The 24,231-nt window shown below is 42.2% G+C and overlaps 1 protein-coding gene and 2 long non-coding RNA genes across 7 annotated transcripts in view; 2 read left to right on the plus strand and 1 right to left on the minus strand.

Annotated features, from left to right (window-relative positions):
- Positions 1 to 24,231, minus strand: part of LOC127532391 (disks large homolog 4-like) — a 50,394-nt gene that overhangs the window by 19,819 nt on the left and 6,344 nt on the right. For all 4 annotated transcript variants that reach the window (XR_007939775.1, XM_051944005.1, XM_051944004.1 and 1 more), the window contains one exon: positions 15,144 to 15,194. Coding sequence is in view for 3 of the 4 variants with exons in the window: in XM_051944005.1 (XP_051799965.1) it covers positions 15,144 to 15,194 (51 nt within the window). In the remaining variant the exon portion in view is untranslated. The remainder of the gene's footprint in view (positions 1 to 15,143; positions 15,195 to 24,231) is intronic.
- On the plus strand, positions 3,305 to 5,916 carry LOC127532398 (uncharacterized). The gene is made up of 2 exons (XR_007939847.1): positions 3,305 to 5,015; positions 5,118 to 5,916. It is a non-coding gene; the product is annotated as an uncharacterized LOC127532398 (long non-coding RNA).
- Positions 16,771 to 18,932, plus strand: LOC127532400 (uncharacterized). Of its 2 annotated transcripts, none has more exons than XR_007939849.1 (3): positions 16,771 to 17,540; positions 17,736 to 17,891; positions 18,048 to 18,932. It is a non-coding gene; the product is annotated as an uncharacterized LOC127532400 (long non-coding RNA). The 2 variants fall into 2 exon arrangements; XR_007939850.1 differs by having other exon boundaries at positions 16,771 to 17,501.

Consider the following 24,231-nt stretch of genomic DNA (forward strand, 5'->3'; position numbering starts at 1 on the left):
GTTATGATTAGAGATAAAATTAATCTGGCCCTTCCTACAAATGTCACAGATGCTTTTGAATTGGCTGTTAGACCTGATGAATCTTTAGAATTCTTCACTCCTATATGTCTCTCTGAACTCATTTCAACAGTTTCTACATCCAAACCATCAACATGTCTTTTAGATCCTATCCCAACTAGACTCTTCAAGGAGATTTTACCTTTAATTAATTCTTCAATGTTAGATCTGATTAATCTCTCTCTAGTAACAGGCTATGTACCACAGGCTTTTAAGGTTGCTGTCATCAAACCTTTGCTTAAAAAGCCCACTTTAGATCCAGATGTGTTAGCTAACTATAGACCGATATCCAACCTACCATTTCTCTCTAAAATTCTGGAAAGAACAGTTGCAAATCAATTATGTGAACACTTACAAAGGAATAATTAGTTTGAAATGTTTCAGTCAGGCTTCAGAGTGCATCATAGCACAGAAACAGCTCTAGTGAAAGTTACTAATGACCTTCTCATAGCATCAGATAATGGACTAGTCTCTATACTTGTTTTGTTAGATCTTAGTGCAGCGTTTGACACAATCGACCACAACATTTTATTACAGCGTCTAGAAAATTCAATTGGCATTAAAGGGACAGCACTGGACTGGTTTAAATCCTACTTATCAGATAGGCTCCAGTTTGTGCATGTCAACAATAACTCTTCTGAGCATACTAAAGTTAATCATGGAGTTCCTCAGGGTTCTGTCTTAGGACCGATACTTTTCACATTATACATGCTTCCTTCAGGCAATATTATTAGGAAGCATTGTATTAACTTCCATTGTTATGCAGATGACACACAATTGTATTTATCTATGAAGCCAGATGAAACTGATCAGTTAGCTAGACTGCAAGATTGTCTTAAGGACATTAAAACCTGGATGACTTTTAACTTCCTACTGCTAAATTCAGACAAAACTGAAGTCATTGTATTTGGCCCCAAACATCTTAGAAACTCGCTTTCAAAGCAAATAGTTACTCTGGATGGCATCACGTTGGCCTCCAGTACTACTGTGAGGAATCTTGGAGTTATTTTTGACCAGGACATGTCCTTTAACTCACACATAAAGCAAGTCTGTAGGACTTCCTTTTTTCACCTGCGTAATATTGTAAAAATCAGGAACATTCTGTCTCAGAGTGATGCAGAAAAATTAGTTCATGCTTTTGTTACTTCCAGGCTTGACTATTGCAATTCCTTATTATTGGGTTGTCCAAATAGTTCTCTCAAACATCTACAGTTGATCCAAAACGCTGCTGCGAGAGTACTGACAGGAGTTAGCAAAAGAGATCATATTTCCCCTATACTTGCTTCTCTTCACTGGCTTCCTGTTAAATCCAGAATAGAATTTAAAATCCTTCTTCTGACATATAAAGCTCTTAATAACCAATCTCCATCATATCTTAAAGATCTGATAGTACCTTATTATCCTAGTAGAACTCTTCGCTCTCAAGCTGCAGGCTTACTTGTTGTTCCTAGAATTTCTAAAAGTAGAATGGGAGGCAGAGCCTTCAGTTATCAGCTCCTCTCCTGTGGAACCTGCTCCCAGTTTGGGTTCTGGAGGCAGATACCCTCTCTATTTTTAAGACCAGGCTTAAAACGTTCCTTTTTGACAAATCTTATAGTTGGGGCTGACTGGGTGACCCACAGGGGTTCGGCTTGTGTCTTCATTGCACAGCTGACTCCCTCTTGGACGTCCCTTCGTTCTGCCTCTAGTCATGCTGCTATAGGCCTATAGGCTGCTGGGGGACTTTTCTTGACGCACTGAGCCCTTCTCTATCTACCTTTACATTTAATATGTATACCGTTATTGCAGTACATTCACTCTGTTTCCCCCTGTGCTATTTCTCCGAGTGTCCCTGGTCCCAGAGCTGGATGCTTCAGATCTGTGGTTGATGTTCCACCAGCTGGTCCAGTCTCCATCATGTCCACTGTGGGATGCTGCTGCTGACCTTCCTCCAGCCCTCTGCTTCCAACTCCCTTTTTCCACCAGTCAACTCTGCATCGCCTTCACTATACTGTTATGCTAACTTACATACTGTTTGAATTTTACTGCTAGCTATATATGGAGTATGTTTAATGTCAGAGCCGTACATCATCAGAGTAAACTATGAGTCAGTTTTCAATGTTAGCTTATACTTTGTCTGTGTCACATATCCTGTCATACATGTATCCAAATGTGTGTTGTGTTTTCCTTGCTTTCCCACCCCTCCCTCTTCTCCCATCCCTCCCCCTTGCCCTCCTCTGTCCCTCTCAACCCCCCCGGCCAGCAGGCAGATGGGTCCCCCCTATATAGAGCCGGGTTCTGCTCGAGGTTTCTTCCCTGTTAAAAGGGTGTTTTCCTGCCACTGTCGCCTTTGGGCTTGCTCTGGGGGTCAGGCATATGGGTTCTGTAAAGCGTCTTGAGACGAGTTGACTGTAATTGACGCTATATAAATAAAATTGAATTGAATTGAATTGAATTGAATCTCTACAATGTGGCGTGGGAATCAGGTACAATACCTGCGGAGTGGCAGACCGGGTGGTGGTTCCCATTTTCAAAAAGGGGGACCAGAGAGTGAGTTCCAACTACCGGGGTATCACACTTCTCAGCCTCAGTTTACTCTAGGATGGTGAAAGGGAGGCTCTGACCGATTGTAGAACCTCGGATTCAGGAGGAGCAATGTGGATTCCATCCTGGTTGTGAAACAATGGATCAGATCTTTACTCTTGAGGACCTGCTGAGGGGGTCATGTGAATTCAACCTGTCAGTCTACATATGGTTTGTGGATCTGGAGAAGGTCTATGACTGTGTCCCCTGAGGACCTCTGTGGGGGTACTGAGGGAGTATGGGGTACCAGACTCTCTGATACAAACCATTCGGTCCCTGTAGAATCAAATTGAGAGCTGTGTCCACGTACTCAGGACAAAGTCAGACTGGTTTCCAGTGGGTGTTGGACTCCTCCAGGGCTTTCCCTGGTCTCTGATCCTGTTTGTGGTCTTTATGGATCTCAAAGATCAGCCGGGGTGAGGAGGGTGTCTGGTTTGGGGACCTCAGGATCACATCTCTGCTTTTTGTAGATGATGTGGTTCCGTTGGTTCCTCAGACTTTCAGCAGCACTGGAGCAGTTTGCAGCCGAGTGTGAAGCGGTGGGGATGAGGATCAGAACCTCTAAGTCTGAGGTCATGGTTCTCTGATGGAAACTGGTGGGTTGTTCCCTCTGGGTTGGGGGTGGGGGGGTGGGGGGGGGGGGGGTTGATTCCCCAAACAAATGAGTTCAAGTATCTCAGGATCTTGTTCATGAGTGATGGAAAATGGAACTAGAGATGGACAGGTGGATTGTTGCAGCGTCAGCAGTAATGAAGGCGTTGTATCAAACCGTCGTGGTGAAGAGGGAGCTGAGCCTCAAGGAGAAGATCTCAGTTTACCATCCATCTACGTTCCAACCCTCACCTATGGTCATGAGCTCTGGGTAGTGACCCAAAGAATGACATCGTGGATACAAGCGTCTGAAATGAGCTTCCTCTGTAGGGTGTCTGGGCTCAGCCTTAGAGATAGGAGGAGAAGATCAGACATCTGGAGGGAGCTCAGAGTAGAGCTGCTGATCCTTCACCTCTGAAGGAACCAGTGGAGGTGGTTTGGACATCTGATTCAGATGGATGGATGGACTGCATCAGACTGCTGGTGTTTTGTGTGGATGTGTTGAGAACATCTGGAGGTTGTCCACTCGTTCTCCATCCATGGTCTGTCTTTGGTAAATAAAGATCTAAGTCCTGCAGGTGTTTTTGTGGAGAGTGTCAGCAGATGTGATAAACTTTAGGCTGGGCAGGTTTGGTTTCTAAAAGCAGCAGTGAGGAGCTAAAAATAAGCTGCTGATGTCAGCCGGGTGGAGCTTATTTTAGGAGACGTCAGCTTCAGAACACAGAGTGACACGTTCTAAAAACAGCAGCAGAGTGTAGCAGAGTGCATCTGTGTGCATTCTCACCCTCTCCAAAGTGTATTTTGTGTATATTTTGTGTGTTGTGTATATATTGTGTGTCTGTGTTGTGTATATATTGTGTAATTTGTGTGTCTCACCCTCTCCAGAGTGTATTTTATGTGTTGTGTATGTTGTGTGTCTCACCCTCTCCAGAGTGTATTTTGTGTGTGTTGTGTGTCTGTGTTGTGTGTCTCTTGTGTACATTTGTACCTACAGATTTTAAAGCTAGATCTGGTCTTAGGATTATTCATGTCAGTGTTCAGAGTTTAGTCTCTAAATTGGACATGATAAAGACCAGGGGCCTGTTTCATGAAGCAGGTTTAGTGAAAACTCTGAGTTTCTTAACCCTGAAATGAGGGAAACTCAGAGTTTTCCGTTTCACGAAGCGAGGTAACTTAACCCAGAGACAGAGGGGTAACTCTAGCCTGTTTCACAAAGAGGGGTAACTTCAACTCTGGGTCAGTTACCGCAGTAACAGACTCTATGACTCTAACCTGGTCACCAGCAGGTTTATCTGAGAAAACCTCCAGTTTCTCTCCGTCTCCGCCCTCTTTCAGCCACACGCTGTTTCATTTCCTCATTCATTCAGTCAGTAAGCGAGCGAGTTTTGGCGTAGAACAGCTTTTATTAACGATCCAGTGGATAAAGGAGCAGCATTACTGCACAGATCATTAAATATTCGTCGGTAGATTGTTATCAGACCGAGCATAAATGTTCTCGCATTTCCGGACAATTATCGGTTTGAGCGGTACCGTTTCGTAATCGTTTCAAGTCCATAATCTACATAAACAACCTAATCCGTCCTTACATTTACATTACCAACCAGTCATGCTCTCACATCCAGCAGATATTGTGTGTTGCGCTGCGGTTCTTTGCAAATGGAAGTTTTTATATGATGTCAGAGATGCAGAGTAAGACAACTGTATGGAGGACAGTCAGAAAAGTTTTCCTGGCTCTGAAATGACTTTTACTCGTCATTGTGGACATAAACCTGTCAGAACATCAAGGAGGATCCACAGGATTACAGGTGAATGATGCAGAGATCTGTTACATTCATTTTAAATCATATTCTGTTAATGACATTGTGCTGCAGCCTCAGACTGGGATCAGTCATTTTAATTTCTTTTAGGATTTCCCAGTGTGATTGGCTGCATAGATGCACACACATCCCCATCACAGCTCCCTCACATCATGAACAGGAAGTCCATTCACAGCATAAATGTGCAGGTAGGCTACAGGTAGACTGACTACTGTTTCTAAATGTTAAAGACTGCATCATAGTTCAACATCTGTCATTCTCTGCACTGTCCAGATCAGATGTGATGCTGCATACATCATTTCTAATGTGGAGGCCACGTGGTCTGGGTCTGTTCATGACTCCAGGATTTATGGAGAGTCTAACCTGAGCAACAGACTGCAGCGTGGTCAGCAGCATAAAGATTTTCACAATAGAATTCTCTTGTCTCCCTCCTTTAATATACTCTGATGTATCCACTATACATTACAGGAGAGTTTGATGGCCTTCTGCTGGGTGACAGGGGTTACCATGACAACCCAGGCTGATGACCTCATACCCTGACCCTGAACCAAGCCCCCAACAGAACTTCAACCGGACTCACTGCAGGACCAGAGCCCGGGTGGAGATGACCATAGGCCTGCTGAAAGCCCGTTTCCAGAGCCTACGTCTCCTCAGGGTGACCCCTGAGAGGGCCTGTGATATTACTGTGGCATGTGTTGTTCTTCATAATATTACCACTATTAGAGGAGAGCAACACCCTGCCCTACAAACTGAAGACCCAGATGATGAGCCCATCCACCTGCAGCTATCCAGGACAGCAGAGCAGTCAGAGACACCGTATGCAATAATCACTTTAGAGTTTAAGTCTCCATCATCACCACCACAGCAAATAAAGACATGATACACATTTCATTTGCTCTTCTTTATTTCCTACAAATAAAAGATAGTTCAGTTCATGTTCCAGTAGTTAACATAATTCACCTGTAATTCATCTTAAGCTGCTGCCCCGTGAGATTCCACCAAAATGAAATAACTTAATATTCTGCCATTCAGACAGTTATTTCCTGTAATATTATTACGATTACAAAGGACTACATTTAAACTTACGCATTGATCCGGGCTGTTCTCCACGCCGTCTCTCTCTCTTTTACAGCTGCAGCGGTGTTGCACTTCTTTCTAAAAACGTGTTCAAACTCGCCATATGAGCGCGTTAAAAACTTCCCGTTCAAAAACGCAGCCTTTCGCTTCCCCGTTTCCATGGTGACTCGTCGAATCGGGGTTCCATTGATGCTGTCTTTTCAGACTTGCGGTGCACGCGCGTAACTCCGGGTCAAACTACTCCGAGTTAATTAAACCAACTCAAATCAGCCGTTGTGAAACCGAAAACTCAGAGTTTTCTATCTCAGAGTAGATCGACTCAGAGTTGAGGAATAAACTCAGAGTTTGTAAAACCTGCTTCATGAAACAGACCCCTGGATAGACTCAACAAATGCTGATATTGAAGTCTTTTCTGAAACGTGGCTTAAACAATCTGTCCATGATAAAGATATTTACATTAAAGGATATAATGTCTTTCGAACTGATCGACAAAGAAAAGGTGGTGGAGTGGCCATATATATATTCAGCCAACCCAGTCTCACATCAAATTGTGACATAGTCACGTTTGTCCACAATGCAAAACGTTACAATCTCACAATTTGGCCCTGAAAATTGTGAGATGCTCACGTTTTTCCCCCCAATTCTTTTCTATGGGTCTGACAAAGGGTCATGTGACTGCTTGCTGCAGGCTTCTCAAAATGAAAACATGGCGGCTATTCCTTTTATTTTCCGTGGAAAATGCATTATTTTAAGATAGTTTGGACAGATAAAAACATTTTGATGACATTTTTAGCGAGAAATATATATAACACTTTCACATTATCCATTCAGTTATTGGAAATGATCTGTGGTTTGGTTTGTTTTTACGCTGAATTTCACTTCACGGCATTAAATTGTGACAGTGTCACATTTTGTACGTTATGCTGGTTGATTAGGACGCTGCCAAAAACGAAAACAAGCGGTGTGTTTATTTTTGTATTGTTGCATTGTGTAATTTTTTGAGTTGTTAAATCATTTATGTAACTCTTGGTGATTACTGCTCGTTACTGAGATGTCTTCCCCGGCCGTTCATTAGTTGACGCGCTTCGCTCCCTTGTTAACAAGTTGCATTTCAATGATCCACAAGTCGCTCGTTGTCAATGCAAACAACCGTATTTATTTCCATGAACGTGCTTTTGTTCATTTGTTGAGCTCATCCATGCACCAGTCAGCGCACAGCGATCTAAAAACTTTATTCCTGCCCACAACAAGATCCCCCTGTCTTTCTTTAGCCCGTGGAAGCGTCCATAGCAACCACCATAGCAACGGTGGGAAACGTAACAATTCCACTCCGAGACGTGAAAGATTCATCGTCATAACAAACCAGAGATCATACACAAGAACTGAACGAATATTGTGAAATTAAAATGTATATTTTTTGGTGTCGCTGTAATGCCTGAGGCTTTGCTGCTGTCCGCTTTCTGACCGTGGTCGGCAAAATACAGGGGAGAACGACGTGCAGAACCTGCTGCACCTTTCTTCTTCGGTGGTGTCTGTGTAAAACAATGTCCAACATGCAAACAGCACACCTAGCGCCATGAAGCACAAAATGCAGGTGTAAATCAATGACATCTTACAATTACAATGTCCTGTCTTTTAACTAATAAAGACACATATATAAAGAACTTTACATCAGTTTGTTTGTTTGTTTTATTAAGATCCCCTATCAGCTTTTGCAAAGCAGCAGCTGTTCTTCCTGGGGTCTTCATAATTTCATTTGTGACAACACCAAAAAGCAACATGTACACAAAATACATACAAATCAAATTACAAAATACATAAACAATGCATACAAAAATACACGTATACAATACAAATAACATACATATACAAAACCTGTACTAACCAAAAGCATACAACACATAATACTCCCACCTTGAATTATAAAAATAAAATGTTCTTCTTCAAAGATACCATGACCTAACAGTAATAATTAAAGAATAATCTACCTCAGAAACCAACCATAACATGAATCACATAAACAGTGACATTACAGTCACTACATTTAAGTTTAAGATTTAATTTAATGAATTATTGTATTTTACAAATTTCTATTCCCAAGCAACCCACTAAACTAATAACTAAAATTTTGTGCTACATAATGCTCTTTTAGTTTTATTTTAAAGTTTTCAATATTCCCCGTTTTTGAGAAAATCCAGATGTTATCGCTCGCTCCCGACAAAAGCATCATTTTTTAAAAATATTTTGGATTTCGATTAATTAGACAATGAACAAATTGACGTAATTTCCTGGTGGGTGTGTTTATGCAGCCTATTAAATACTTTTTTCCCCATGAAATAAAGTACAATCCATACATCATGGTTCAGTGTACATTGTTTGTTTTGTTCACTGACATAGTGCAATAAAGTTTTGTTTTTTAAACCATCCAGTACCGTAATGAATATTGAACGAATATGGCATCTCGTTTACATCTCTAATTAAGGAGCAAGAAATTTACTGACGTTGATTTATGATTCAAGACAAGCAGAGGACACACTGTGTGCCCCTTTAATGTCCAAAAGGCCAATTAAGGTCAAAATCTCACAAATTCTTTGACCGATTTGGACCAACCTGCACATGTTTGATATTGGGTCCTAAAGCAATACTGGTGTACGTTTTCAGACCACCAGGACCTACAACGGCAAAATAGGAGCAAAGAAGACACTGGAACAGGGGCCTTTGTTAAAATGAATGAGAAACAGTGTGAGAACATCAATCAAAGTGCACCAAAGTGCATAAAGTCATAGAACAGGGTGTGCTGAATGCTCTGGGAGCAAGTCTGCAGTGAAAACACCTTTGAAGGGGTCAAGGGTCACTAAATCTGAAGACTTCAAATGAAGGAGACATTTTGTGCAACATATCAAGTATCATAAAAGTCATTCCCAGTGGAATTCAAGTCTGATATTGTGTGGGACTATTCAGAGCAGTCACATGAAGCACTGTATCTGTTTTCAAGGGTCTAGGCCCACGGGAACCCGCGTTTTTCAGCAGTGAGGCCTGCTAGTAGTGATGAAGCCTGAGGCCTTCAAACATGTAAAAATCATTCCTGCTCGGTCATTTTTGGGTCTAGTGACACCAAATCGGACACACTCCTAGTAGACCACCTCCTGACCTTGCATATTTTTTTTCAGAGAGTTAGCTCAAAAGGGGCCCGAGCACGGCCCTGTTTCTGACTCTGCGGTTAACCCTTTAATGTCCAAATGCTTCAAAACGGGCTAAAAAGGTCCAAATCTCACACATTCCTTAATCAATTTGGACCAAACTGCACAGGTTCTATATACAGAGGCTAATGTGAACGCTCATGCACGTTTCAGACCTCCAGGGGCCCTGAAGAAGGAATGAGGGCCAAAAAAAAACAAAGTGCATTTTTTCAGTTCTCTATACTTCTATCCATGGTTGTGCTGTTTTCATAGAGGCACACAACTTTATATTGCAGTAAAAACAATGAGCCCAGGGGGATTTAAAATACGACTGGAGCAACTAGAAACTACTTCAGGGAGTTAATGACACAGCAGCATAACAACACAACTACAGCAACAACAAATACCACAACATCTACAGAGAAAAATATCATTATTGCTCTCCTCATTATTACGAAATATACATACTCTTTATATATGAGGAACCATAAACACGCTAAAGACACAATAAAGTAGCCAAAAAAAGGTAATGAATAAAGTTTCACACAAACAGACATAAGTTTTGTGTGTGTGGGCAAAGTGTTCTTTTCAGAGTCGGTCAGCGCAGCACAGTGAGGTGCACCAAAGAAAATGAATGATAAAATGATGACTAAATGCTGAGATGAGATGACTGCAAGGAAATTGTGCTGCAACCAAACAGCAAACTCTTTGAATGAACAATAAAGGCAACATGGAAATGCAGAAAATTACAGTTTGTCAAACGTCTGCTTGAAGCTGCTTCAAAAACGAGTTAATCTCTATGGATCCCTGCGTTAAAATGTCCAAGTTTACAGCAGTCTTTTTTGCTCCTATTTTGCCGTTGTAGGTCCTGGTGGTCTGAAAACGTACACCAGTATTGCTTTAGGACCTAATATCAAACATGTGCAGATTGGTCCAAATTGGTCAAAGAATCTGTGAGATTTTGACCTTAATTGGCCTTTTGGACATTAAAGGGGCACACAGTGTGTCCTCTGCTTGTCTTGAATCATAAATCAACGTCAGTAAATTTCTTGCTCCTTAATTAGAGATGTAAACGAGATGCCATATTCGTTCAATATTCATTACGGTACTGGATGGTTTAAAAAACAAAACTTTATTGCACTATGTCAGTGAACAAAACAAACAATGAACACCGGACCATGATGTATGGATTGTACTTTATTTCATGGGGAAAAAAGTGTTTAATAGGCTGCATAAACACACCCACCAGGAAATTACGTCAATTTGTTCATTGTCTAATTAATCGAAATCCAAAATATTTTTAAAAAATGATGCTTTTGTCGGGAGCGAGCGATAACATCCGGATTTTCTCAAAAATGGGGAATATTGAAAACTTTAAAATAAAACTAAAAGAGCATTACGTAGCACAAAATTTTAGTTATTAGTTTACTGGGTTGCTTGGGAATAGAAATTTGTAAAATACAATAATTCATTAAATTAAATCTTAAACTTAAATGTAGTGACTGTAATGTCACTGTTTATGTGATTTATGTTATGGTTGGTTTCTGAGGTAGATTATTCTTTAATTATTACTGTTAGGTCATGGTATCTTTGAAGAAGAAAAGTTTATTTTTATAATTCAAGGTGGGAGTATTATGTGTTGTATGCTTTTGGTTAGTACAGGTTTTGTATATGTATGTTATTTGTATTGTATACGTGTATTTTTGTATGCATTGTTTATGTATTTTGTAATGTGATTTGTATGCATTTTGTGTACATGTTGCTTTTTGGTGTTGTCACAAATGAAATTATGAAGACTCCAGGAAGAACAGCTGCTGCTTTGCAAAAGCTGATAGGGGATCTTAATAAAACAAACAAACAAACTTATGTAAAGTTCTTTATATATGTGTCTTTATTAGTTAAAAGACAGGACATTGTAATTGTAAGATGTCATTGATTTACACCTGCATTTTGTGCTTCATGGCGCTAGGTGTGCTGTTTGCATGTTGGACATTGTTTTACACACTATTTAGCCAAAAGATCACATGACCTGGGACTTATAGAGCTGTAATGCTCATAATTACAGTATAAAATACATGAAAAATTCACAAAACATATTAATTGTGTCCAAATGTTCATTCAATGTTTCTAAGTGTGACAAAGAATCTATGAACTACAAATCCGTAACGTATCATAACATAATGTAACATAACGTCACGTCAGGTCTTTGCTCTTCCTTTTTCTGCCTTTTTTCAAACGACCCGTCGCACAACTCTGACTCCAAACGGTGTTCTGGATATTGAGCAGCACGTGTGTTACGGGCTCAGTCCATTGGATACTTATTTCATTGATAATTAACGGTTAACTTACATGAGTCATGTGACCCAAAGACTCCAAATCTATTTGGGATTATAGTATGAAACAGACTGATCAAGACACACCACTTTTTATTCCATTTGGAAACTTAATGAATTTATTATTAATTGTTTACAGTAAATATTAGCATTTTAGCTCAATAGCTCTCAGGTCATGTGACCTATTGACCCCAAACTAATGCAGAATCACAATCCTACCTTACCTGGTCAGCATACGCCAAAGAAGAAGAAATAGTTTGGCTTAAAAGATTTTAAAGCTAAAAATTGAACATTTTTTAATGTAAATATCAGCATGTCTTCTCATTACGGTCCAGATCATGTGACTTTGACTGAGGTTTATTTTATTATCACACTAATAGATCACCGGGATGACACACATCACTTTTTATTTGAATTCACCTTTTTAAGACAGACAGACAGACAGATAAACAAGTTTTCAGCTTCTTATACTTCAAGCTATTTATTTAGTGTAAATATTGGCCGTACAATTCAATAGTTAACAGGTAAGCTGAGTCAGTTACTTAAAACATCGCTGTATAATACATCTGTGAATGCAGCGCTTTATTTTTTAAACCGGAAATAGTTGATGCGCGGTCGTGCATTTACCGTAAGCTGACGGTAAGAGCGCACTGAAAATGTAGGAGCGGCTGGATTGACTACGGAGAAACGAGAGGCGGCTGGCTTGACCGCAGTCAGCATAACGTACAAAATGTGACACTGTCACAATTTAATGCCGTGAAGTGAAATTCAGCGTAAAAACAAACCAAACCACAGATCATTTCCAATAACTGAATGGATAATGTGAAAGTGTTATATATATTTCTCGCTAAAAATGTCATCAAAATGTTTTTTTCTGTCCAAACTATCTTAAAATAATGCATTTTCCACGGAAAATAAAAGGAATAGCCGCCATGTTTTCATTTTGAGAAGCCTGCAGCAAGCAGTCACGTGACCCTTCGTCAGACCCATAGAAAAGAATTGGGGGGAAAAACGTGAGCATCTCACAATTTTCAGGCCAAAATTGTGAGATTGTAACGTTTTGCATTGTGGACAAACGTGACTATGTCACAATTTGATGTGAGACTGGGTTGATTCAGCAGAACATTGATGTTAAATTAGTGCTCTCTGAGTCAGAAAATAAAGAACTTGAACGATTAGCACTTAAAATCAAATTGTCTAGAAATCACCATATTCCTAGAAGAAAGCCTCGTTTTGTTGAAAGACATAATATAAAACTATTTGAGATGCCTGCTTTTCTGCATGACTTCTACCTTTTTGATTAGGATAGAACTGCTCTTACTGATGAAGTTCAACTGGCCTGGAAATATTTCCACAAAAGCTTCTTTTGCGTATAGTGAATAAACATGCCTCTTTCCGTAAATGTAGAGTTGAAGGGTGTGATAATCCTTGGTTTACAACAGACCTGTCAGATTTAATGCATGAACATAAAGCTGCTTGGGCCAGGACACATAAAACAGGACTAGAAGTGGACTGGCTGAATTTTAGACAATTAAGAAATAAATTTACTTCTGTCCTTAGGAAAGCTAAATCAGAATTTTATTTTTCCAAAACAGAAAGCCTCAAAAACTTTAAGAAGTTCTGGAAGACCATTAGATCTTAGTCTGCTCGCTGTAAATCAGTCAATCTTCCACCTAGTATCCCTGTTTATGGTCTCAGAGTGACAGAGGAGAAATGTTGAATAAATAGTCATTTTATTTTCCTCCGGTTTTCGATATAATACTGACAGTACTACTGAAGTATCACTTACACCTGAAATAGCCAATGACAGTACTCAGGTTTTTAACTTTACTCCCTTTACCACAACAGAGGTCATGAGGGCTCTAAAAGAACTGAATCCTAGAAAACCAGCTGGCTCTGATAACATGGAACCGCTCTTCCTAAAGCTGGCAGCTGAAATTATAGCTAGACCACTGTGCCACATTTTTAACCTTACTTTGACTTCAAATGAAATCCGTTTGGACTGGAGGTCTGCTCCTGTTATCCTCATCCTAAAAGGAGGTGACCTTAGTATTTTAAACAATTACAGACCGATATCTAAACTCTCTGTTCTGGCAAAGGAGCTTGAATCCCTGGTCAGTGAACAGCTAAAAGAATTTCTAGCCACCAACTCTGTTTTGTCACTAGTTCAGCCAGGGTTCACAAAAATCACAGTACTGTAACTGCTGCCATGAAGGTCATAAATGATATAGCTGAAGCTCTTGACAAGAAGCACTGCTGTTTGTTCCTTTTATGGACTTTTCAGACGCATTTGACACTGTTGATCATGTTCCTTTAATCAAACGTCTCTCAGCTATAGGTCTTTCTCAACAAGCAGTTGGGTGGATTGTAAATTATCTTCCCAGCAGAACCCAGGCTGTTCAGATGGAAGGTTCTTCCTCTCAAGTATTGCAAGTGAAAAAGGGTGTCCCTCAAGGTTCTGTGCTGGGTCCATTATTATTCACTATTTACATAAATAATCCTAGTCAGAATATTCCAAACTCAGCTTTTCATTTCTATGCTGATGACACCGTCTTATATTATGTCATACTGAGCAGCACCCACTCCTGCTGAGGCCTTTCAGGATTTACAACTTGTGTTTGATAGTCTACAGGAACAACTTTGTCATCTGCAACTTGTTTTAAATGCAGAAAAAACAAAACGTGTGTTCTTTACTAATTCAAAAACTGCCTGATCAGCACTGTCTGGAAACATTTTTACAAGAAATGGTCAACAAATAGAGTTGGTGTCTACTTTTAAATATCTAGGATTTTTAATTGACGGCCGTTTGTCTTTTAAGGAGCACATTCAGTATATGGTAAAAAAAAAAACAAAAAAAAAACTGAAACTCTTATTAGGATTTTATTACAGAAACAATACTTGCTTTTCTTTTTGTGTGAAACAGAAATTGGTAGAAACAACCTTTTTGCCTGTTATTGACTATGGAGATGTGTTGTATCTGAAGGCTTCTGCTAGCTGCCTTAGCATGCTGGATAGTGTGTACCATGGGGTGCTGAGATTTATATTCAGATATGGTCCCCTTACTCAACATTGTGAGCTCTATTCTAAAGTTAACTGGATGTCTGTAAGTGCACGACGTCTCAGTCCCTGGTATGTGTTTATTTACAGAACCATTCTGGGTATTGTTCCTTCCTGTTTGTCTTGTCTTTTAACAAGGACAAACAGAAGTCACAATCTCCCATCTATGGATATTCTGCAGTTTGTTGTCCCCAAAGTAAGATCTGAGCTGGACCAGAAAGCATTTAGGTTTTCTGCACCTGATGAATTTTATCTGTTGCTTACTGTTTTTAATGTGACCATGCTGCTGCCCTCTTGGCCAGGTCTCCCTTGTAAAGGAGATCTCTGATCTCAATGGGACTAACCTGGTTCAATAAATGCTAAATAAATTTTTCTCACCCTCTCCAGAGTGTATTTTGTGTCTGTTTTGTGTATATATTGTATATTTTGTGTGTCTGTTGTGTATATTTTGAGTATGTTGTGTGTCTCACCCTCTCCAGAGTGATCTCTTCGTACTCCAGCTCTCCCTCGGATCCGTTCATCTGTAAAAACACGAAGGGTTAAACTCACATCCCAGCATCTCTCTGCTCGTCACCACGGAAACTCCATGGTAACAGCTGTTGAGCCCTCAAGGGGCCAGTTGCCGTGGCAACTGCAGCCGTAGCCATGGCGACCACCTCTCATCATCTCCTCCACATATTCATCGGGGCTACAGGACAGCTATTACGTCACTTCCTGTGGAGAAGATGATGATGATGGTTTTAGAACTGAAGGGAAGAAAGCTGGAATCTGGACAACTTTGATTCAAAGTAGAAATATAAATAAAACATCTGGAGACGTTAACTTGTCTGAGAGTTTATAAGTTATAATCTGGAGAACCTGGAATCTAAATCTAAATAAAATTAAAACATGTTAAAGTCTCTGAGAGTATAAAGTTTGAATCTGGCCAACTTTTATTGAAATAAAATATAAATAATCTAAAACATCTGGAGATGGTCTGAACCCATCCACACTCTGCATTAACCCTAAAACCAGCTCTGGTTTCTGAAACCCTCCAGACTCCACTGAGCAGACAGAACCTGTCCAACACAAAGTCTCCTCAGATTCTCCTACGGGCCTTGAACACATCGTCTGACCTGCAGGTCCAAGAAATAAACCAAATCTGAGTTTAAAACATAACCCACAGTCTGAAGGACCAGCAGCTGCTCAGAACATCAAACCATGAAGGTAGAAGTTCTGCTCAGCACCTTCTGAACTGAACCAGGTGGACGCCAAACAGATGAAATAAATCAAGGTTTCCATGGAGACCTTCAGTCTAGTTGTCCAGCTGCTCTTCTAAGAGTTCTTCTTGATCTTCTGACAGGTAGTTTATGAAGCTCTGGTTCAGAGGTTTCTGCTGCTGTGGATCCTGAAACTTCAACAGGGAGAGTTCTCTTCTAACTCATGGAGTTCCTCAAGGCTCCGTCTGGGAATCCAGCTGCAGATCTTCTCCAAGTTTTAGTTCCAACAGCTGGTCTGAGGTCGGTCACAAACACCACATCTATTTTTGAGGAGCAGCTGAAGAAGTCAAGGTGTGGATCAGGAACTCAGCTGTAATGGTTAATAGCTGATGTTCCTCAGAGCTGATGTTCTCTAAGGAACGTTCTACTGACGGGACAGAAGAACTTTCTGGACAAAAACCAACCTTTTAGAGATCACATGTCAGCACTTCTCTGGTTCACGGTTCTTCAGGTCCATGTGTTCTTCAGGTCCATGTGTTCTTCAGGGGACGTTGGGTTCTTCAAGTCCATGTTCTGATGTTCTGGTTAGAATTTATTCAGTCATCTGTGATATCCATCAAGTCTTTTCTTGAAATCATTCTGTTCTTCATGTAGTTTTAGTGTATTTTAACATCTTCAGTATTTTATCATTTCAGACATTTTCTGCTCTTTGAGTCCATTTGAATTCATTTAGAACGTTAGTACACCGTCATCCCACACATCTGGAGAGTCTCTTTAATCACCTGTCTGTCTGTCTGTCTGTCTGTCTGTCTGTCTCTCTACCTCTCTCTGTCTCTCTCTCTCTCTGTCTATGTGAGCAGCAGCTCCAGTAATTACATAGCAGGAAGGTCTACTGAGAGTTGGAGAATAATTAAAGCTCTTTGTCTCCCAGGACTCTGAGTCTGTCTCCAGCACTGTTGGAGAACAGAACAGGACCACCGGGTTCTACGTGATGTTCTCCACAGCAGCAGACAGGAACAGAACATTTGATTGAAATATATCCACACTGAAATACACGCAGAGACCAGACAGGAAGTGGATCCTCTGACCAATGTTCAACCCTCAGAAGGTCTCATTTAACTCACTGTAGATCATTTTGAAGTCCTGCAGCTCTGTGGAATCGGAACACCATGAAGATGGAGAGAGAACTCAGAACATCTTCTGTCAGGAGGACTCACAATGATGGAAACCAGAAGAAAGAACCATTTATTTGATTATTTATTTTACTAAAACACTAAAACATGGAACCACCATGTTTCTCCTTAGATGTTAAACCTGAACTCTCGGTGTCTCCTCAGACTTCTGTGGAGGTTCAGTCATCCAGATCCTGGTGATGGACCTGGATGACATTTCTAGAAACGTCTTCCAGAATCTCCTGTTGGTTTCTCCTGAAGTTCCTATCATCTCCTCATCCTGTAGATGTTTTTCTGTCTCCAGATGTTTCCTCTCTACTCTGCTCACCGTCTGTAGAATATGTTCCACCATGCTGGATGGATCTCCAACTACTAGAAGATGTTCCACCATGCTGGATGGATCTCCAACTACTAGAAGATGTTCCACCATGCTGGATGGATCTCCAACTACTAGAAGGTGTTCCACCATGCTGGATGGATCTCCAACTACTAGAAGGTGTTCCACCATGCTGGATGGATCTCCAATTACTAGAAGATGTTCCACCATGCTGGATGGATCTCCATCTACTAGAAGATGTTCCACCATGCTGGATGGATCTCCAACTACTAGAAGATGTTCCACCATGCTGGATGGATCTCCAACTACTAGAAGATGTTCCACCATGCTGGATGGATCTCTATCTACTAGAAGATGTTCCACCATGCTGAATGGATCTCCAACTACTAGAAGATGTTCCTCCATGCTGAATGGATCTCCATCTATTAGAAGATGTTCCACCATGCTGGATGGATCTCCAACTACTAGAAGATGTTCCTCCATGCTCGATGGATCTCCAACTACTAGAAGGTGTTCCACCATGCTGGATGGATCTCCATCTACTGGAAGATGTTCCACCATGCTGGATGGATCTCCAACTACTAGAAGATGTTCCACCATGCTCAATGGATCTCCAACTACTAGAAGGTGTTCCACCATGCTGGATGGATCTCCATCTACTAGAAGATGTTCCACCATGCTGGATGGATCTCCAACTACTAGAAGATGTTCCACCATGCTGGATGGATCTCCAACTACTAGAAGATGTTCTTCCATGCTGATCTCCAACACCCTGCTCCTCTGTTCTCCATTTCTGTTGCATTTTTTTATTGGTTTTCTTCTCAGTCTCTCTGAGGAACCACTGCCTGAAGGTCAACCTGAACTCCAAACACATAGAATAAAAAGCTTTTCATGAATTTTTATCATTTAAACTCAGGTTTGGTTTCTTTTCTTGAGGGAACATCACAGATGGTGTGTTCAAGGACAGTCAGAAGGTTGAAAAGTTGATCATTCTATCTATCTTCTGACTGAGTTCAGAGGGTTAAAGGCTGTAAAATAACACGAACATTGAACAATCTTCTAAAATAGGAATCACAGAACCTTCACTCTGGTTTTATTTTTGAACTCTTTTTAAACCATCTTGTCTATAAGTTGCTTCTCTCTTCAGTTTACTCTACAAACAATCTGTTTCAAGTTCAGAAAAAGATGAATGTTTGGTTCAATGACAGCAGCTTCTAAGATCTCCTCCACAAGAACGTCTCTGAGGAACATCTTCCTCTTCATAAAAATAATCAGTTAGACATTAGTCTGTGAAGACACGACATATGGTAGGGGGTTAAAGGCTGGAGGTACAGGTCCAACAGGATGTTCTACAGCTGAACTAAAGGACGTTCTACAGCCGAACTAAAAGATGTTCTACAGCTGAAGTAAAGGATGTTCTACAGCTGAAGTAAAGGATGTTCTACACCTGAGCAGGTCACAGTGAAGTCAGTATCTATGGATAAGTTGTGTTTATTTTGGACTTTATGTCCATGATAAAGGTTCCATCAACAGTCAGAACCTCCAGATACATCACCAGCTCTGACTGGAAGAAGACAAAGGAACCAACACCTGGAATCTCTGATCACCTCAGTCCCACCACAGGTTCAGGAGGCTGCTCTGAGGTCTACGTTCTCCTCTACATCATGTTCCTGTAGCTGCAGATGTTCTCCTGCTTCGCCACATGAACATAAGTCATTATCAACCGTCTGACCCAAAACCAGGTTTAAAACACGTCATCTTCAAAAAATGAGAAATAATCAGAAACTGTAAAAGAACACAAAATTATCAACTTTTTGACAGTCCTTGAACACACCATTTATGACGTTCCCTCAAGAAAATGAACCAAATCTGAGTTAGAAGTTTGGAGATTCTATAAAATCCAAAACTTTCCTCCTGGTTCTGGTTCTCCAGGACCGACTCAAATTCAGAGAGTTTCAGGTTGAACTGCAGGAAGTGTTTCCTCAGAAAGACTGAGAGGGAAACCAGTGAAACACCTCAAGATGTTCTGGTTCCACAGAAATGGAGGACTCCATGATCCACAGTGGGTTAATCTGATCCACAGTGGGTTATAGTGATCCACAGTGGGTTAATCTGATTCACAGTGTGTTATACTGATCCACGGTGGGTTATAGTGATCCACAGTGGGTTATAGTGATCCACAGTGGGTTATACTGATCCACAGTGGGTTATAGTGATCCACAGTGGGTTATACTGATCCACGGTGGGCTATACTGATCCACAGTGGGCTATAGTGATCCACGGTGGGTTATACTGATCCACGGTGGGCTATAGTGATACACAGTGGGTTATAGTGATCCACGGTGGGCTATAGTGATACACAGTGGGTTATAGTGATCCACGGTGGGCTATACTGATCCACGGTGGGTTATAGTGATCCACAGTGGGTTATAGTGATCCACGGTGGGTTATAGTGATCCACAGTGGGTTATAATGATCCACGGTGGGTTATAGTGATCCACGGTGGGTTATAGTGATCCACAGTGGGTTATAGTGATCCACGGTGGGCTATACTGATCCACGGTGGGCTATACTGATCCACAGTGGGTTATAATGATCCACGGTGGGTTATAGTGATCCACGGTGGGTTATACTGATCCACGGTGGGCTATAGTGATACACAGTGGGTTATAGTGATCCACGGTGGGCTATACTGATCCACGGTGGGCTATACTGATCCACAGTGGGTTATAATGATCCACGGTGGGTTATAGTGATCCACAGTGGGTTATACTGATCCACGGTGGGCTATACTGATCCACGGTGGGTTATAGTGATCCACAGTGGGTTATAGTGATCCACAGTGGGTTATAGTGATCCACGGTGGGCTATACTGATCCACGGTGGGCTATACTGATCCACGGTGGGTTATAGTGATCCACAGTGGGTTATAGTGATCCACAGTGGGCTATAGTGATACACAGTGGGTTATAGTGATCCACGGTGGGCTATACTGATCCACGGTGGGCTATACTGATCCACAGTGGGTTATAATGATCCACGGTGGGTTATAGTGATCCACAGTGGGTTATACTGATCCACGGTGGGCTATACTGATCCACGGTGGGTTATAGTGATCCACAGTGGGTTATAGTGATCCACAGTGGGTTATAGTGATCCACGGTGGGCTATACTGATCCACGGTGGGCTATACTGATCCACGGTGGGTTATAGTGATCCACAGTGGGTTATAGTGATCCACAGTGGGTTATAGTGATCCACGGTGGGTTATAGTGATCCACAGTGGGTTATAATGATCCACGGTGGGTTATAGTGATCCACGGTGGGTTATACTGATCCACAGTGGGTTATACTGATCCACGGTGGGTTATAGTGATCCACAGTGGGTTATAGTGATCCACGGTGGGTTACACTGATCCACGGTGGGTTATAGTGATCCACAGTGGGTTATAGTGATCCACGGTGGGCTATACTGATCCACGGTGGGTTATACTGATCCACGGTGGGTTATAGTGATCCACAGTGGGCTATACTGATCCACAGTGGGTTATACTGATCCACAGTGGGTTATACTGATCCACAGTGGGCTATACTGATCCACAGTGGGTTATAGTGATCCACAGTGGGTTATAGTGATCCACGGTGGGTTATACTGATCCACAGTGGGTTATACTGATCCACGGTGGGTTATACTGATCCACAGTGGGTGATACTGATCCACGGTGGGCTATACTGATCCACAGTGGGTTATAGTGATCCACAGTGGGTTATAGTGATCCACGGTGGGCTATACTGATCCACGGTGGGTTATAGTGATCCACGGTGGGTTATACTGATCCACAGTGGGTTATACTGATCCACAGTGGGTGATACTGATCCACGGTGGGCTATACTGATCCACAGTGGGCTATACTGATCCACAGTGGGTTATACTGATCCACAGTGGGTTATACTGATCCACGGTGGGCTATACTGATCCACAGTGGGTTATAGTGATCCACGGTGGGCTATAATGATCCACGGTGGGTTATAGTGATCCACGGTGGGTTATACTGATCCACAGTGGGTTATAGTGATCCACAGTGGGTTATAGTGATCCACGGTCGGCTATAATGATCCACGGTGGGCTATAGTGATCCACGGTGGGTTATAATGATCCACAGTGGGTTATAGTGATACACAGTGGGCTATACTGATCCACAGTGGGCTATACTGATCCACAGTGGGTTATACTGATCCACAGTGGGTTATACTGATCCACGGTGGGCTATACTGATCCACAGTGGGTTATAGTGATCCACGGTGGGCTATAATGATCCACGGTGGGTTATAGTGATCCACGGTGGGTTATACTGATCCACAGTGGGTTATAGTGATCCACAGTGGGTTATAGTGATCCACGGTGGGCTATAATGATCCACGGTGGGTTACAGTGATCCACAGTGGGTTATAGTGATCCACGGTGGGCTATAATGATCCACGGTGGGTTATACTGATCCACAGTGGGCTATAGTGATCCACGGTGGGTTATACTGATCCACAGTGGGTTATAGTGATCCACGGTGGGCTATAATGATCCACGGTGGGCTATAGTGATCCACGGTGGGTTATACTGATCCACAGTGGGTTATACTGATCCACGGTGGGCTATAATGATCCACGGTGGGCTATATTGATCCACAGTGGGTTATAGTGATCCACAGTGGGCTATAATGATCCACAGTGGGTTATAGTGATCCACAGTGGGTTATAGTGATTCACAGTGGGCTATACTGATCCACGGTGGGTTATAGTGATCCACGGTGGGTTATACTGATCCACAGTGGGTTATACTGATCCACAGTGGGTTATAGTGATCCACGGTGGGTTATACTGATCCACGGTGGGCTATACTGATCCACAGTGGGTTATAGTGATCCACGGTGGGTTATAGTGATCCACGGTGGGTTATAGTGATCCACAGTGGGTTATAGTGATCCACGGTGGGCTATAGTGATCCACAGTGGGTTATAGTGATTCACAGTGGGTTATACTGATCCACGGTGGGTTATAGTGATCCACGGTGGGTTATACTGATCCACGGTGGGTTATAGTGATCCACAGTGGGTTATAGTGATACACAGTGGGTTATAGTGATCCACGGTGGGCTATAGTGATCCACGGTGGGTTATACTGATCCACGGTGGGTTATAGTGATCCACGGTGGGTTATAGTGATCCACGGTGGGTTATACTGATCCACGGTGGGTTATAGTGATCCACAGTGGGTTATAGTGATACACAGTGGGTTATAGTGATCCACGGTGGGCTATAGTGATCCACGGTGGGTTATACTGATCCACGGTGGGTTATAGTGATCCACGGTGGGTTATAGTGATCCACGGTGGGTTATACTGATCCACGGTGGGTTATAGTGATCCACAGTGGGTTATAGTGATCCACGGTGGGTTATACTGATCCACGGTGGGTTATAGTGATCCACGGTGGGTTATAGTGATCCACGGTGGGTTATAGTGATTCACAGTGGGTTATAGTGATCCACAGTGGGTTATAGTGATTCACAGTGGGTTATAATGATCCACAGTGGGTTATACTGATCCACGGTGGGTTATAGTGATCCACGGTGGGTTATAGTGATCCACGGTGGGTTATAGTGATCCACGGTGGGTTATACTGATCCACAGTGGGTTATAGTGATCCACAGTGGGTTATAATGATCCACGGTGGGCTATAGTGATCCACGGTGGGTTATAATGATCCACAGTGGGTTATACTGATCCACGGTGGGCTATACTGATCCACGGTGGGTTATACTGATCCACAGTGGGTTATAGTGATCCACAGTGGGTTATACTGATCCACAGTGGGCTATAGTGATCCACAGTGGGTTATAATGATCCACAGTGGGTTATAGTGATCCACAGTGGGTTATAATGATCCACAGTGGGTTATAGTGATCCACGGTGGGTTATACTGATCCACGGTGGGTTATACTGATCCACGGTGGGTTATACTGATCCACAGTGGGCTATAGTGATCCACAGTGGGTTATAGTGATCCACAGTGGGTTATACTGATCCACAGTGGGCTATAGTGATCCACAGTGGGTTATAGTGATCCACAGTGGGTTAAAGTGATCCACAGTGTGTTATAGTGATCCGATCTGATGGGAGATGGAGTTCATTGAAGGCTTTACTCAGTCTCTGATCTCTGTGGAACATCTGGAGCTGAACCAGATGTTTCCACCTTTCAAACATCACTAACAACCAAGTTCTGGTTTCTCAGGGAGGTCACCACCCTTAGCCTGCTTCAGGCTCCGCCCCCTCCTCCAAGGAGCCAATCACAGGCTAACGAGCAGTAAGACGAGGCCAATGAGAGTGTCTCTACCATCCCCCTGGACCCGTGGACAGACAACACAGAAGACAAGAAAAAGGAGTCAAAAGACAACAGCAGAGGGAATGAAAACAAGAAATACAAGAAAAAAAACAAGAAAAATAAGACAGAAGCAAGAAATAGCAACAGCAGGACAGAGAGGAAGCCGGAGTCACACAGAGACCCAGAGACAGAAACCCTCCAACACGAAGATGTGAAACACTCGGACCACAAACAACCCAGAAACATCCCAGGTTTCCCAGCAGCAGCAGCCCAGGCTCCACCCCCTCCTCATGGACCAATCGCAGCCTAACGAGTCCTATAAACCAGCAGTCCAAGCTCCGCCCCCTCCTCATGGACCAATCCCAGCCTAATGAGCCCTATAAACCAGCAGTCCAAGCTCCGCCCCCTCCTCATGGACCAATCCCAGCCTAATGAGCCCTATAAACCAGCAGCCCAGGCTCCGCCCCCTCCTCATG

The sequence above is a fragment of the Acanthochromis polyacanthus genome, chromosome 23 (assembly GCF_021347895.1).
Source record: "Acanthochromis polyacanthus isolate Apoly-LR-REF ecotype Palm Island chromosome 23, KAUST_Apoly_ChrSc, whole genome shotgun sequence".
Classification (NCBI taxonomy): Eukaryota; Metazoa; Chordata; class Actinopteri; family Pomacentridae; genus Acanthochromis; species Acanthochromis polyacanthus.